The 14,917-nt window shown below is 39.5% G+C and overlaps 1 protein-coding gene and 1 non-coding gene across 3 annotated transcripts in view; both read left to right on the top strand.

Moving 5' to 3' along the window:
* Positions 1-7,369, top strand: part of HSPA9 (heat shock protein family A (Hsp70) member 9) — a 46,314-nt gene extending 38,945 nt beyond the window's left edge. For both annotated transcript variants that reach the window (XM_049649293.1, XM_049649294.1), the window contains 7 exons: positions 324-551; positions 1,431-1,535; positions 2,131-2,248; positions 2,878-2,972; positions 3,275-3,367; positions 3,663-3,803; positions 4,119-7,369. In XM_049649293.1, coding sequence (XP_049505250.1) covers positions 324-551; positions 1,431-1,535; positions 2,131-2,248; positions 2,878-2,972; positions 3,275-3,367; positions 3,663-3,803; positions 4,119-4,196 — 858 coding nt within the window. In that variant the 3' untranslated portion in view covers positions 4,197-7,369. The remainder of the gene's footprint in view (positions 1-323; positions 552-1,430; positions 1,536-2,130; positions 2,249-2,877; positions 2,973-3,274; positions 3,368-3,662; positions 3,804-4,118) is intronic.
* LOC125935885 (small nucleolar RNA SNORD63) lies at positions 1,053-1,121 on the top strand. The gene has a single exon (XR_007461864.1). It is a non-coding gene; the product is annotated as a small nucleolar RNA SNORD63 (small nucleolar RNA).
* Positions 7,370-14,917: the final 7,548 nt, after the last annotated feature.

Raw genomic sequence — 14,917 nt, 5'->3', positions numbered from 1 at the left:
ACTCCACGCTGAGCATGGAGCCTACTTGAGATTCTCTCTCTGCTCCTCTACCCTGGTTGAACTGTCTAAAAATAAATAAAAAATTTTTAAAAAGGGCTATGACTGATGCTCAAGTAAAGGATATGAGTGTTGCCCGTATTTGACACACTGAGGTCATTAAGAAGAACTCAAATATGAAATAGTAACGTGAGTGAACATTCTTGGATCTGAAGCAGCTTATCCTGAGATTTGTTGTGGTCTTGGGACACATGTGCTCTTTTACCCTTCCCAAGGGTAGCTGCCCTTGGTAGTGGGTGACGGGTTCTTTTTTCTTGGTGGCTTAGGTTCAGCAGACTGTACAAGATCTCTTTGGCCGAGCCCCAAGCAAAGCAGTCAATCCTGATGAGGCTGTGGCCATTGGAGCTGCCATTCAGGGAGGTGTGTTAGCTGGTGATGTCACAGATGTGCTGCTCCTGGATGTCACTCCCCTGTCTCTGGGTATTGAGACTCTGGGAGGTGTTTTTACCAAACTTATCAACAGAAACACCACTATTCCAACCAAGAAAAGCCAGGTAAGAGTCACCTACTCCTCCGTTGTCACAGAGAATATAGGTTCTGTGAGGGACATGATTATACCCATTTTTTTAGTTTTTCCTAGGACATTTTGCTTTTTGTTTTTGAGTCCATACTAGGTGAATGTGGGTGCTAAGAATCTTGCTTTTTGTTCTCTTTTTTTGTTGGTTCCTGAATATGTTCTCCTTACCTGTTAGCTAGCAGTAATTTTAGGGAAGGTATCAGTGGTGTCCTTCACCGTATTAAAATAACTTTCCAAAAGGAGCTTCATCGTTTGGGACTAATTTCCTTGTTTTCTTCTGTTCTCAAAGGCAATAAAAAGAATGGCCTGGCGAAGATTAGGGGAGGGTGCTTGTCTTATGGGTGAATGATGGAGATGCTGAGATACCAAGCCAGGGCTATCTGGACAATGGCTTGCTAGTCTTAGATTCTGAATTGTTTACTGACTTTCCCAATTTGTTTTTCTGAAAAGCTGTTATAGCTAATGGCTGTTGCTATTTGTTCAGTGATGTATTGCCAATACATCATTCTGAAGAAAACTATGTGGTGACTTCCTGTGACTGAGCATAAAATACATGTCATGTCTCTGACCTCTTTCCTCAAATGAGCATGTTTCAACATCCCATTTTCTTTAGCTCCTTTTGAGGACGCCTTTGCTAATGCTGCTGCATCTTTGTTTAGTGCATTTGCTTAGCTGAAACAATAGCTACTGTATACTCTTTGGCTGTACTAATCCTATTCCCCTGCAAAAACAAAAGCCTTTGTTCTGAACATGGGATTCTTAAGTGTTGAGATGGGAATTTCTTTCTTTGGCTTGCACTTTTCTAAGGGGAGTAGCCTAAACAGACTGCCAACCCAGAGTTTTTTTTCTCTCTTAGGTGTTTTCTACAGCTGCTGATGGTCAGACTCAAGTGGAGATTAAAGTGTGTCAGGGTGAGAGAGAGATGGCTGGAGACAACAAACTTCTTGGACAGTTTACTTTGGTAGGTATCAGGAATCCTGAGTACTTTGCTTTTTCTATAAACTTAGACTAAATTATAATTCTTAATAACGTTACCAAAACTAAAACACAGGGACCTTGTCTGTGTTACCTTAGTTCGGTGTACAGATGAATTTTGCAACTGGATACCCATGGCTTCAGTTTTTCCTGAAAGTTTTGCTTGTTCCTGATGCCTTAGGAAGTTGGTAAATATAAGAGCTAGGGAAATAGAATGTTAGTTAGGAAAAATTCCCCAATTTTTAATTTAAGGCATTTGATATTGGCTCCTAGTGAGCATTGTTTATTGGTTCTTAGTGAACGATGGACAGTTTTCCTCTCATTCAGCGTGTCCCTTAGGTATACACGGTCATTATGGTTACTTGCTGTAGCCAACTTCACTGGCTTAAGCCCTGGTTCTTTCAGGTAGTAATGAAACTACTATTCTTATTTATAAATGTGTGTTTTTATACATTTTAAATATTGTTTGTTGCTCCCAGGAACAAGTTACTTTACCCAGAGACTGTATATGTAGGTTTGGAAATAGGGCACCGGACCTCTTGAGAGAGGAGCTTTTAATGCTGCATATTCCTCTATTTTAGATTGGAATTCCCCCAGCCCCTCGTGGAGTCCCTCAGATTGAAGTTACATTTGACATTGATGCCAATGGGATTGTACATGTTTCAGCCAAAGATAAGGGCACAGGACGTGAGCAGCAGAGTAAGTGTTCTTATTTATCAGACTCTAAGAGACAAGGGACCTTGAAGTTCCTCTGAGAACTAGACCTTCTAGATTGTGCATGTGTTTTCTCCCAGCCTCGGGGGGATTGGGGGAGGCAATGAGTCCTTTTTGCCCCTTTTCTCCTTGGTCATCAGATTCACATTAACAGATGTATTTATTACCACAAATGGGCAAGCACTGGACTTCTGGATTGCTGAAGTTTTGGTAGGCAGGCAGAACAAAATGGTCTTTGTGGATTTCAGATCCTTGGTTTCCTTCTGTTTGTTATAGGACAACGGTATTTCTCTTATTCGTAATATATATACATAATACTTCATCATCATACATCAAGATTGGCTACTCTGAACAGGAATATTTTTTTTAAGTTTTGGTGGGGTTTTGTTGTTGTTTTTTAAGTTTATTTGAGAGAGTGCAAGCTCCCAATGTGCAGAGCCTGACATGGGGCTCGAGGTCGTGAATTGTTCCATTATGACCTGATCGGAAATCAAGAGTCGGATGCTTAACCAGCTGAATCATTAGGTGCCCCAGGAGTGTTCTTTTTCTTAATATAGAGAAAGAGGCAGATAATTTTATCTGGGAAGTAACAAGATGCTTTTATTTCACTCTAGTTGTGATCCAGTCTTCTGGTGGGTTAAGCAAAGATGATATTGAAAATATGGTTAAAAATGCAGAAAAGTATGCTGAGGAAGACCGACGAAAGAAGGTAACTATTTTCTGCCTCTGCAACTGGGAGGTGAAAGTGGGAGTTTGGACATGTATTGTTGATTTTCTAGTCTGTCTTTGAATCTCTCCTTGCTCTTTTTGTTCCTAACTTTTGTGTGGAATGCTTTTCTTACTCTCATTTCCACATCAAAATTTTTGTGTTATACAATAAGATAAAATCACTTACAGACATCCTAGACTACTTCAGACCACAGTAATTTGTCTTTATTATGTAATTATGTATCAGCATGTTCTAACTGGTTGGTTGGGAAGTCTTCATACTAAATTTATAATTTCTCCTAGGAACGAGTTGAAGCAGTTAATATGGCTGAAGGAATCATTCATGACACAGAAACAAAAATGGAAGAATTCAAGGACCAGTTGCCTGCTGATGAAGTGAGTCCTCTCTTAAAATAGTTCAAGAAGTTAGGCATTGTCACCAGTGTCAATGAAGTTTGTTTTTCTGTGTGAATCTTGATAGGAATCTAGTGGTGTTTTTGTTTCTCGGGCTTTTTATTCACATTTTTCACACAGACTTCAGTTGGGGCCATTTGATAAATAAGGAAATTGAGATACACTTTTAAAGAGGAGTTCTGTCAAGGATAGAAATTTGTTTTTTAAAGTTTCTGAGTATTACTCTACATAAAATGGGATAAGAAACCCAGAGAAAGAGTTTGGTTTTGTTTTTAAGTGCAACAAGCTAAAAGAAGAGATTTCCAAAATGAGGGAACTTCTGGCTCGAAAAGACAGTGAAACGGGAGAAAACATAAGGCAGGCAGCATCTTCCCTTCAGCAAGCATCACTGAAGCTCTTCGAAATGGCATACAAAAAGGTACAAGGACATTTTGTTGAGTGAATTTGTGCCTAACTTCATCTTAATAGAACTGCTGTTAATTACTGTCACTGGTGGCACTCTACATGGCCGTTTATAGAACTGGGAATATTGGAGTTGGAAATACTCTGGCTTTCTTGACTCTGCTTTGGGAGGGGGCGGTGATGGCAGTCAAAGGGAGGGACTCACAGAAACCATCAATAGAGTACAAGAAGGGAGGGAGAGTAGAATAGGCAGGATATGCCCCCTTTTTTAGTTTATCAAAGAGCAAACTGTCCACTTTAAATGAGTTGCTCTCCAATATTTTCTTAACAGATGGCATCTGAGCGAGAAGGCTCTGGAAGTTCTGGCACTGGGGAACAAAAGGAAGATCAAAAGGAGGAGAAACAGTAATACCAATAAACTTTGGAGTCAAATTATGACGCTTGGGAGTGAAGAAACTTCCTGAGCAGAAATGGGCAAATTTCAGTCTTTTACTGTGTTTTTGCAGTATTCTATATATAATTTCCTTAATATGTAAATTCAGCAACCATTAGCTAATGATCATTTAATGAGAATTCCAACCATACAAAGTTCACAGTACTCTGTCCCTAGTTAATTTTCAACTGCATGTAAAGGGAGGGGAAGATGATTTATTGATCATTATAAAAACACTGTTTTGTGCTTTAGTAGCCATATTTTCAAGAGGTGAAACCATCTCAATAAAGAAGGTACTTACCCATAAACCTGGAATGCCCTCTCAGACCATATGGGGATGAGATCCTTCGAGTCAGTTGAAACTGCTAAACCAGCCTATGTGTATGAGGGATTCTTCAACTGAGGCCTTGCAAGGCAAGCCAGCTGTGCCATGTTGGGAGGTAGGGCAGGAGAAGGTAGATCAATGGGAAAATAGATGTTAAGTGCAGCTTTAAAAAAGGTAGTAGTAGGGCTCCCTAACTTTCCTAAGGCATACTTTTCTAGCTACCTTCTGGCCTGTGTCTGGCACCTGTATCCTTGATTGCTTTTTTGATCCAGTATGGATTTTTAAAAATAAATGAAAAGCATCTTGATCTCTTATTTATAAGAAGTGAGGTTCTGAGATTTAGCTTCAGGAAAAGGACATGAATCGTATTTCCCAATTCCCTGACCTAAAGCCATTCAACAATCTTTTTGTCTAGCATCGAAACTAGGGCTACTATTTTCAGGTTGCAAGAAGCATGTCCAATAGTAAGCCCTAGGATTTCAGTGGTTTGATAACATCAGGAACTGATTAGTGCTAAGATTCATTTCCTAACCAGTGGTCTTCCAGCAGACTCCCCCCTCCTTTCATGGATTACTGCCCTCTACCATGCCCAAAGGAATGTCAGTTAAGAACATGGGCTTAGACCTCATCAGGTGTAATACCTCCTTTTATTTTGTGATTATCTAGAAGTGAAATTCGTGTATACTTAAGTCAATATGATGTTCTAATGTAGATTGTTTATACAACCACTACATTCCTGGAAAATTAAGTGTTCTTAACACCCATGTAAACACTTCTGGGGATTCATTTGAAAAATAAATTCTAGGCTCAAGTTTTCAGCTACACGAATACTTGGGAACCTTATGGGATTATATTCTTTGTGAAGGATTGTTTTATGGCATATTGGAAGATACTTAGCACCTTTGTCAGCCCTTGCCCACTGAATGCTTCTGGAGTCTCCTAATCATTGTGATACTAAGCCCCTCAAGGACTTCTAAAGCACCCCTTAAGAACTAGTGGCTTTTTATTAAAGATTTATCCTTGGCATCAGGTTAAAGCAGTGCTTGAAAAGACACTGCCTCAGCTACCCCTTGTATATTGAACACCTAGAGCAGTATTTCAATTCCTACCAGTAAAACTGATGGTGCAAACCTTCAAAGACAAAAGGTTTTTTATTTTGCAAATAGTCTCCTTTTTGTGGTGACAACTGCTTGATAGGTTCCAAAAGAAACTTGTGGTTTCCCTTCCTAAGGGATCTTACCAATTATCCTAAATGTGCTTCTTAATTATCCTAATGTGCTTCTTGCCTAATCTAAAAAAGTCAAATTTTAATGACCATCAAAGTACATCCAGAACCACCTTATCCACTTCTACCACTTAGTATAATTTACTAGTTGGATTCTTCTAAGTAGTTTTCCCAACTTAAAATCTCATCTTTGCCATTTTGGTGATTTCCTGGAGTAGTCAGCAATCAAAAATCACATGTGGCATTCGTCAGGGGTTACATTTCATTTTAGCTAGGAATAGTTACTTTGCCATATCTTTTTAGGACACTGCCATTTTTGAAGAGTATTGGCCATTTCATTTACAGAATAGCCTTTGTTTGGATTCACCTGATGATTTCCTTGAGTCCTGTACATATTACTGGTAGAAAGAAAGGCCACACATGTATTAGGTCTATTAATGCATCAATTACCAGGGAGACTAAGATGCTGTGCTCCACACTTCATTATGAAGACACTTTCAATAAGTAATTTATGGATGTGGCTTAATTTTAGATATAACCTAGAGATTACATAGCAAGAAAGATAAAAGCAAATTCTTCTAGATGGTATATGAGAAGATTAGAAGTGAAGAGACAGCCTAGACCTTGGAAATACGCTGATTCAGGCAAGGGCACTTCACTGTTTCACAGACACTTCAACTGACTCCATATAAGGGCTGTATTTCTTTTTTGTCCTCTAGTTATCAGGATGGTAAAATGGGTGAAAACTTCAGATAGAAGAAACTATAGGGTGACCTACATTTGCTGTACATCTGTGTACAGCATGAAGGTAATTTAGCAATCCCAGAAAGAACCACTGAAAGCCATTTCAGTTGATCAGCAACAGTTGAGTATCAGCAATTTGAAATGGTTAAACCTAATACAAAGCACAATCACCAACCCATTTCTGCTGCAGCAGGTCAGGAAACCGAAATCTTGACCCTAAAAAGGACATTGCAGTTGAACCAACATTCAATAATTCTGAACTTCAACTCAGATCAGGAAACAAGCAAATAAGATGCTCTGCCCAAGGGCATCTGGTTGGCTCAGTGGTGAAGCATGGGACTCTCAATCTCAGGGTCTTGAATTCAAGCCCCACGCTGCATGTGGAGCCTACTTTAAAAAATTTTAAAGTTCCATCTAAATCACAGGCTCTTAGGTTCTTAGAGCACCTGTCCCAGAGGGTGGAAATTTGGAACAACAGGGGAGTGGGGAGTCCACATGAGCAATTTCAGGTGGTCCATAAAACATAAAATGCAAGACTATTAATTTTTCTGGAAAAAAGAGTCCATTTATTTACTGATTTTTTTGAAGGAATCTGACCAAAAGAGGATTAAGAAACATAGCTTTCCTAAATGGCAACTGCCTCTACCTTCCTGGTGTAGCTTAAATTCAAGTCCTACCCTCCTAGTCCCTGTCTACCTTGCTATTTGCCAGTGCATATTATGCCTTTTTATTTCTCAAACATCCTTGATTTACTCTCTCCATGAAGCCTTTCCCACTGATGGTTTCACTTAGAATTTTACTCTAACATTTCAATGTTTTCTAAAAGGATTATTTTGCGGTATATAACAATATCATCACATAAAAAAGGGCAACGCCTGGGGTGCCTCAGTTGGTTAAGCATCTGAATATGCCCCTCCCCCTGCATATTCTCTCTCAAACAAACTTTTTTAAAAGTGAGCATTTCCTTAATAGCAAACAGATGTCCAAATTTTCCCACTTGTTTTTAAGATTTTACTTAAAAAAAATTATTTGGGGCAACTGGGTGGCTCTGTGGGTTCAACATTCAACTTAAGCTCAGATCATGGTCTTGCTGCTATCATCGTGGAGCCCACTTTGAATACTCTGTCCCCCTCTATGCCCCTCCCCAGCTCTCTCACTCTAAAATAAATTAAAAAAAAAAAAGGGTTGAGAGAGTGAGCACTTGCGCGTGCACAAGAAGGGGATGGGCAGAGACAATCCCAAACAGGCCCTGCACTGTCTACAGCAGAGCCCAACATGGGGATCAAACTCACAAACCATAAGATTGTGATGAGCTGAAATCAAGAATCGGATGCTTAACTGAGCCACCCAGATGCCCCCAAGTTCAGTTTCTTGATGAGAGCAGTTGATATATACATCCATCCGATGGTACATAATTCTACTTGGCTCATTTGTGATGTTAGCAGCCGCTAATGATCATTGCCTACATCTCTAATTTCATTAATACTTGTCTTTTCTTCACTTTTTACTTGGAATACCTCTGTAGAGAAAAACTTTCCCTCATAAGTACCTAGTTACCCTGAGGTACAGTTCATACAGAAAAGGATTCTTCATGTACTGCTTTTATAATGAGTTGGTTTTGTAATATTAATCAAAGGTTAAACCAATGAGGTTTCTTAGGGGTCACTGTGAGCTCACAGATTTTTAATATTTTTTTTATGTATTGAGAGAGACAGACAGCGTGAGTGGGGGAGGGGAAGAGAGAGAATCCCAAGCGGGCTCGGCACGCTCAGCACAGAGCCCAGTGCAGGGCTCAAACTCATGAAATTGTGAGATCTTGACCTGAGCCAAAACCAAGACAGATGCTCAATCGACTGAGACACCCAGGCACCCAGTGTGAGCTCATGGATTTGTGTGTGTGTGTGTGTGTGTGTGTGTGTGCGCGCGCGTGTGCGTGTTTTAATATAATTTATTGTCAATTTGGTTTCCATACAACACCCAGTTGAGCTCATAGATTTTTTTTAACTTCTGTGTTTCAATTCATTGTAGTTCTTAATGATGCTCAAATTGTTCTATTTTTGACCTGTGGAAACTCTTCCTATTGGCTCTTAAGTTCTTTTGACAAGACCCTCATAGTCAAGAATAGTCTCTTTAATAAATGGTGTTGGGAAAACTGGACAGCCACATGCAAAAGACAAACTGTACCACTATCTTACACCTTATACAAAAATCAACACAAATGGATTAAAAACTTGCATGTAAGACTGGAAACCATAAACACCTAGAAGAAAATACAAGTGGTAAGCTCCTTGACATTGGTCTTGGTGATGATTTTTGGTTTTGACACCAAAAACAAAGTCAACAAAAGCAAAACAAAACAAGTGGGACTACATCAAACCAAAAAGCTTATGCACAGCAAAGGAAGTTAACAAAATAAAAAGGCAACCTACCTGAGAAGGGATTAATATTCAAAATATATTAAAAACTCATACAGCTGAATAGTTTAAAAAAAAATCCAAAAAGGGCAGAGAATCTGAACATTTTTCCAATGACAGATGGCCAACAGGTACATGAAAAGGTGTTCAACACCACTAATTATCAGGGAAATGCAAGTCAAAAACAATGGGATATTATCTCATACCTGTCAGAAAGGCTATTATCAAAAGGACAAGAAATAACAAGTGTTCGCAAGGATTTGGAGAAATGGGAACCTTTGTGCGTTGTTGGTAGGAATGTACGTTGGTGCAGCTACTTCAGTATGGAGGTTCCTCAAAAAATTAAAAACAAAACTGCCATACAATCTAGCAATTCCACTTCTGGGTATCTATCCAAAGAAAATGAAAACACTTAATTCAAAAGAATACGTGCATCCCTGTGTTCACTGCAGCATTATTAACAATAGCTAAGCTATGGAAACTGTCAAGATGGATGAATAAAGATAAGTGATGCACGAGTATGCACACAAAGATACACACATATATACAATAAAATATAGCCATAAAAAAGAATGAAATCTTGCCATCTGTGATAACATGGATAGTTCCCAAGGGCATTATGCTAAGTCAAATAAGTAAGAGAAAAGCAAATACTATATGATCTCACTTACATGTGGAATCATAAAAACAAAATCCCAAGCTCATACATATAAACAACAGATTGCTGGTTGCTAGAGGCAGAGGTGAGAAATGAGGGGGGATGAGAAGAGGGGGTGGCTGACATAAGTGTTAGAGGTCAAAAGTTAAAGTAAGTCTTGGGGATGAAATGTACAGCATGGTGACTATAGTTAATGCTATATGGCATATTTGAAAGTTGCTGTAAAGCAATGTTAAAGTTCTCATCACAAGAAAAAAAATGGTAACTACTCACTATGGTGACAGATGTTAACTAAACTTACTGTGGTGATCATTTCACAATATATACAAATATTGAATCATTATGTTGTACATATGAAAATATGTCAATTATACCTCAATAAAGAAAAGTCTATTAGGATGTTACAAGTACTCATACAAGGAAAAAAAAAAAAAGACCCAGTAGTCTTTAATTTCCTTTCTTACTCATATAAAAGTGTGTTCAAATCTATTCTTGTTCATTTCTGCCTGTCCTGTGAACAGCAACTTTTTATACTGTTATATATTTAACATTTCTTTGGGGTTTTTTCCCCCTTAAAAAGACTGCAAATGTAAGGACTACACTATATCTAAACTTGTTCAGCACATTGCCTGGTGTGAGAAAATTGGTATCCAGTAAGTACTTATGGAATTGAACTAAAAGATTGTCATCTGTCTCACTATTCTACAAGTGTCTATTGAGTCAAAAAAAAAAAAAAAAAAAAAAAAAAAAAAAGCACCACTGGAAATATTAAGCACTTACCTTTCCCCAAATGATCCAAGGGCATTGTTCAATCTCACCTTCCTAACTATTCTTTCATGTTACTGGAAGACCTACTTCAGCTAGTGAGTGTTCTTTGGAAAAGGGATTCTAAAAAATAAAAAAATAAAAATTCTAGAATAAAATGAGAAGGAATTCTCTTGAATTTTTTTAATGCTTTTTGAAAAAAAAATTTTTTTAATGTTTTTATTTATTTTTGAGACAGAGAGAGACAGAGCATGAGCAGGGGAGGGAGAGAGAGGGAGACACAGAATCTTAAGCAGGCTCCAGGCTCTGAGCTGTCAGTACAGAGCCCGATGCAGGGCTCGAACCCACGGACTGTGAGATCATGACCTGAGCCGAAGTCGGACACTTAACTGACTGAGCCACCCAGGCGCCCCTTTAATGCTTATTTTTTAGAGAAAGAGAATGCAAGCAGTAGAGGGGCAGAAAGAGGGGGACAGGATCTGAAGCAGGCTCCGTGCTGACAGCAGAGAGCCTGATGCAGGGCTCAAACTCATGAACCGTGAGATCATGACCTGAGCCGAAGTTGGACACTTAACTGAGCCACCCAGGCACCCTGTATGTGCATTTTTTTTCTTAAGGCTGAAAATCATTATAAGGTAAAGAATATAATGGTAAATGCCTGCTTAATTTAACAAAACTACAAATTCATGTACAGATGTTTGGTCATTTATAGAAAAAAACTGTCATTCCTTAGTTGTAGTCCCCCACTCTCACTAGGTTACATTGCACCCCCTGTATCCACAGGGGAGTAAATGATACTTTGCATTTGACCATTTCAAGCCACTTTCACACAGTGTACTCCACAGTTAAACAACTGTGTCTTTTATCAATTTACACAAATCTTAAGAGTTTCATATTACACCACTATGGCTTAGGTTTTCTTCATTGGTTTTTACTTACTGTAAGATTTCTTCATTTATTTAAGAATGGAATGGGTAGAACTGCATTCCTCAAACTCATTATGCTTAAGTACATCCAAGAACTTGAGGACAGAGTAGATATTCCTTTACTGGTGTTCACCTACATTATGCAGTTGTAAGCACTTCAAAGAAAGCCTAACCCAGAGATTATTTTTAACTATTTTTAATTGGTTTTTTTAGGCATAGAAATAGGGTTTTTTTCCTTTTTTAAAGACAAAATCTGGGGGCACCTGGGTGGCTCAGTCGGTTTTTGTGTTTACAAGTCTTCATCTCACAGTTTGTGAGGTCGACCCACGCATGAGGCTCTGTGCTGAGAGCACAGAGCCTGCTTGGGAGTCTCTCTCCTCAAGGAAGGAAGGAAGGAAGGGAGGGAGGGAGGGAGGGAAGAAGAGAAAGAAAGAAAAAGAAAGAAAGAAAGAAAGAAAGAAAGAAAGAAAGAAAGAAAGAAAGAAAGAAAGAAAAAGAAAGAAAGAAAGAAATTAAAAGAAACAGGAAAGAAAAAGAAAAAATTAACTTGAATAGTTTCCATTTAAAGTAAGAACAAATCAGGGGCACCTGGGCGGCTCAGTCAGCTAGGCATTCGACTTCTGCTCAGGTCACGATCTTACGGTCATGAGTTCCAGCTCTGAGTCAGGTTGTGTCCTGACAGCTTAAAGCCTGGGGCCTGCTTTGAATTGTGTCTCCCTCTCTCTCCGCCCCTCCCCTGCTCACACTGTCTGTCTGTCTCTCTTTCTCTCTCTCTCTCAAAAAGAAACATTAAAGAAAAAAAATTTTTAATAAAATAAAAACACATCATATAAAAATCTTGCTACAAAGGAACAACATACTTGTGATCTCATGTCCACAGACTGGAAAGGGAGGCATTACCCAATGACTATCAGATGTTGACCAGCCCAAGGCCCAATTTCTAGGCCCTAAACCAACACACACACACAACCTTGGCACCCACACAACCTTCCCCATATAAACATCCAATATTTTAAACTCCCAACTGTGCAAAGTTCCAAATTTCTAACAATTATTAACACACCAGCCACTGAAACGGGGAAAGATCCCACAGGCCATTTTACTGTCTCCCTCTTTCCAGCAGGAGAAAAAAAAGTCCCTTAAGAATTGTAATTTGGACATGCTCTACCTTTAGGCTCTCAACTTTATTTTCTGCCGGAAGTAGTCTAACAGGTCAACAGATGGATAGTGAAAACAATGGAAGAGGACAGAACAAATTAGGAGAAACTAAAAGAGAATCAACATTCATTGTTGACACGGGCACTGTAAATGGTACTAGGCACTTTGCACTAATTTTTTTTTTTTTTAACGTTTATTTATTTTTGAGACAGAGAGACAGAGCATGAACGGGGGAGGGGCAGAGAGAGAGGGAGACACAGAATCGGAAGCAGGCTCCAGGCTCTGAGCCATCAGCCCAGAGCCCGACGCGGGGCTCGAACTCACGGAACGTAAGATCATGACCTGAGCTGAAGTCAGACGCTTAACCGACTGAGCCACCCAGGCGCCCCAGCACTAATTATTTAAACCAACAATAGACCTACAAAACAGGCAGTATCCCCATTTTATAGATAAAAAACATATTCTGCAAGATTTAAATGACTTGCCCAAGGTAAGAAGCAAACTTAGGGTTCAACCCTAAGGCTACCTAGCTACAGAGGGTTTTCCTTTAACAACCCTACTGACTTCCTTAAGAGTCAAAGGATACAGCCCTTAGTATCTTTCCACAGCCATTCCTTCCCTGCTTTCTTTACCTTGGCTACTCTTAAAACTGGCCTCCATGGGGCATGTGGATGGATCGGTTAAGCTTAAGCCTCTTGGTTTCTGCTCAGGGCAAGACCTAAGGAGAAATCAAGCCCCAAGTCAGGCTCCACACTGACAGTATTGAGCCTTCTTGGGATTCTCTTTCCCTCTCCCTGCCCCTCCCCTACTCACACACTCTCAAAATAAAACAATAAACTTAGGGGAAAAAAAAAAAACTAGCCTCCATCTTAGCAACCAAGTACCTCATTACATACCTAACACCACTGTGCTGTCAAGTTGCTATTGGTGTTTTCAACAACATCAAAACAATCCATCTCTCTCCTTCCCTCCCCTACCTCTACCCATTAACTAGAAATGTCATCTATACCCCAGTATTTAGCTTTATTATCTAACATTAGATCTGGAGAAGTAGTCTGAGGTCAAGTACAAATCCTTCATTTTTCAGAAAAGGACAACCTGTGCCTAGAAAGGTTATATTTTGAAAAAATCTGTATCTTCTAATCGCAGGAAGTTCTTCCTGGACACTGATGGTCATGGCTGCATTTAAAAAGCTTCCTCTCAGGGTGCCTGGCTGGCTCAGTCGGTTAAGCTTCCAACTTCGGCTCAGGTCATGATCTCATGATTAAAGCCTCACATCGGCTCTCTGCTGTCAGGACGGAGCCTGCTTTGAATCCTCTGTCCTCTTCTCTCTCTGCCCTTCCCCTGCTCATTCTCTCTCTCAAAATAAATAAATAAACTTAAAAAAAAATTTTAAAGCCACGTCTTTGCTGAAGATAATAGCATTCTATTCCATTCTCAAATCTGTTCTATTCTCAAATCTCTTCTGCTAGAGATCAATGCCAGGATTTGCTTCTAAGACACATATTTTCAATTGTAAATGCAGAGATCGTGAATTTACAGCAACTAAGCAAGTAAGCTTTGGGAGCTATAGTTAAACTTCCTGGGACTAGAATATTCTAAGAAACAAGTTACATTATCTCAATAACCACAAGTCTGAAGGATTCAAAGGCTGACAAATAGCAGTTCTGAGAGGTTACCAATTTATTTCAGGATGAATCACACAGAAAAGCAAGCCTGTGAGGTGGTCTAGAAAGCCTGTAAAGTCATGAAACATGGACCTGTAGCAAGACTATAAACATAAAAATGAAGTCAGGTCCATCAAGGCAACCAAGTGAAGAAAGTAGAGATTGGGGCAAGAGGAATGAAGTGGGGAAAAGCTTGGGACCTGGTACACACCTCATCCGTAGCAGTGTTTATGACTATTTAAGAAGGTCCATTACTAAACACAGTGAATAGCACACAGAAGTACAGTATTATGTAATGAATGAACATATGCGGCCAATTACAAAATGGTACAAAAGAACACCCTGGGAACTCAAAATTTGCTGGGAGAGAGACCCGTCCTGTAGAAAATGTGTCCTCATGCTATGGAAACAGAGCTCATGGGATTGCTGTATAACAAACTGCACTGGACACTGAACATGGACTCTGGAAGCCATACACTAGCTGTGTAATTCTGAGCAAGCCCCTTTCACCTTTCTTTGGTTCAGTTTCCCACTCTCAAAAGGTGTTGGCAAAGTTGAGATAACATGCAAAAAGGATTCAAAGCTGACACAAATTCAACTGCCTGAGTAACATCACCTCTTGCAAGTCTCATAAGCAATCTCAAATTTAATAGGCCCAAGAGGACATTTTCAATCATCCCCCAAAACCTGCTCCTCATCTTTCCTGTCTCAGTTTCCATACTCTAGAAGCATTCTTGCTTTCTCCACATCCAATTCATCTCCCAGTCCTATCCATTCTGACCCCCATATATCATTCACTTTTACCTGCACTGTCA

This window comes from Panthera uncia (assembly GCF_023721935.1).
Source record: "Panthera uncia isolate 11264 chromosome A1 unlocalized genomic scaffold, Puncia_PCG_1.0 HiC_scaffold_17, whole genome shotgun sequence".
Classification (NCBI taxonomy): domain Eukaryota; kingdom Metazoa; phylum Chordata; class Mammalia; order Carnivora; family Felidae; genus Panthera; species Panthera uncia.
Note: the sequence above shows the minus strand (reverse complement) of the source record. Positions and strands in the feature narration are given on the sequence as shown.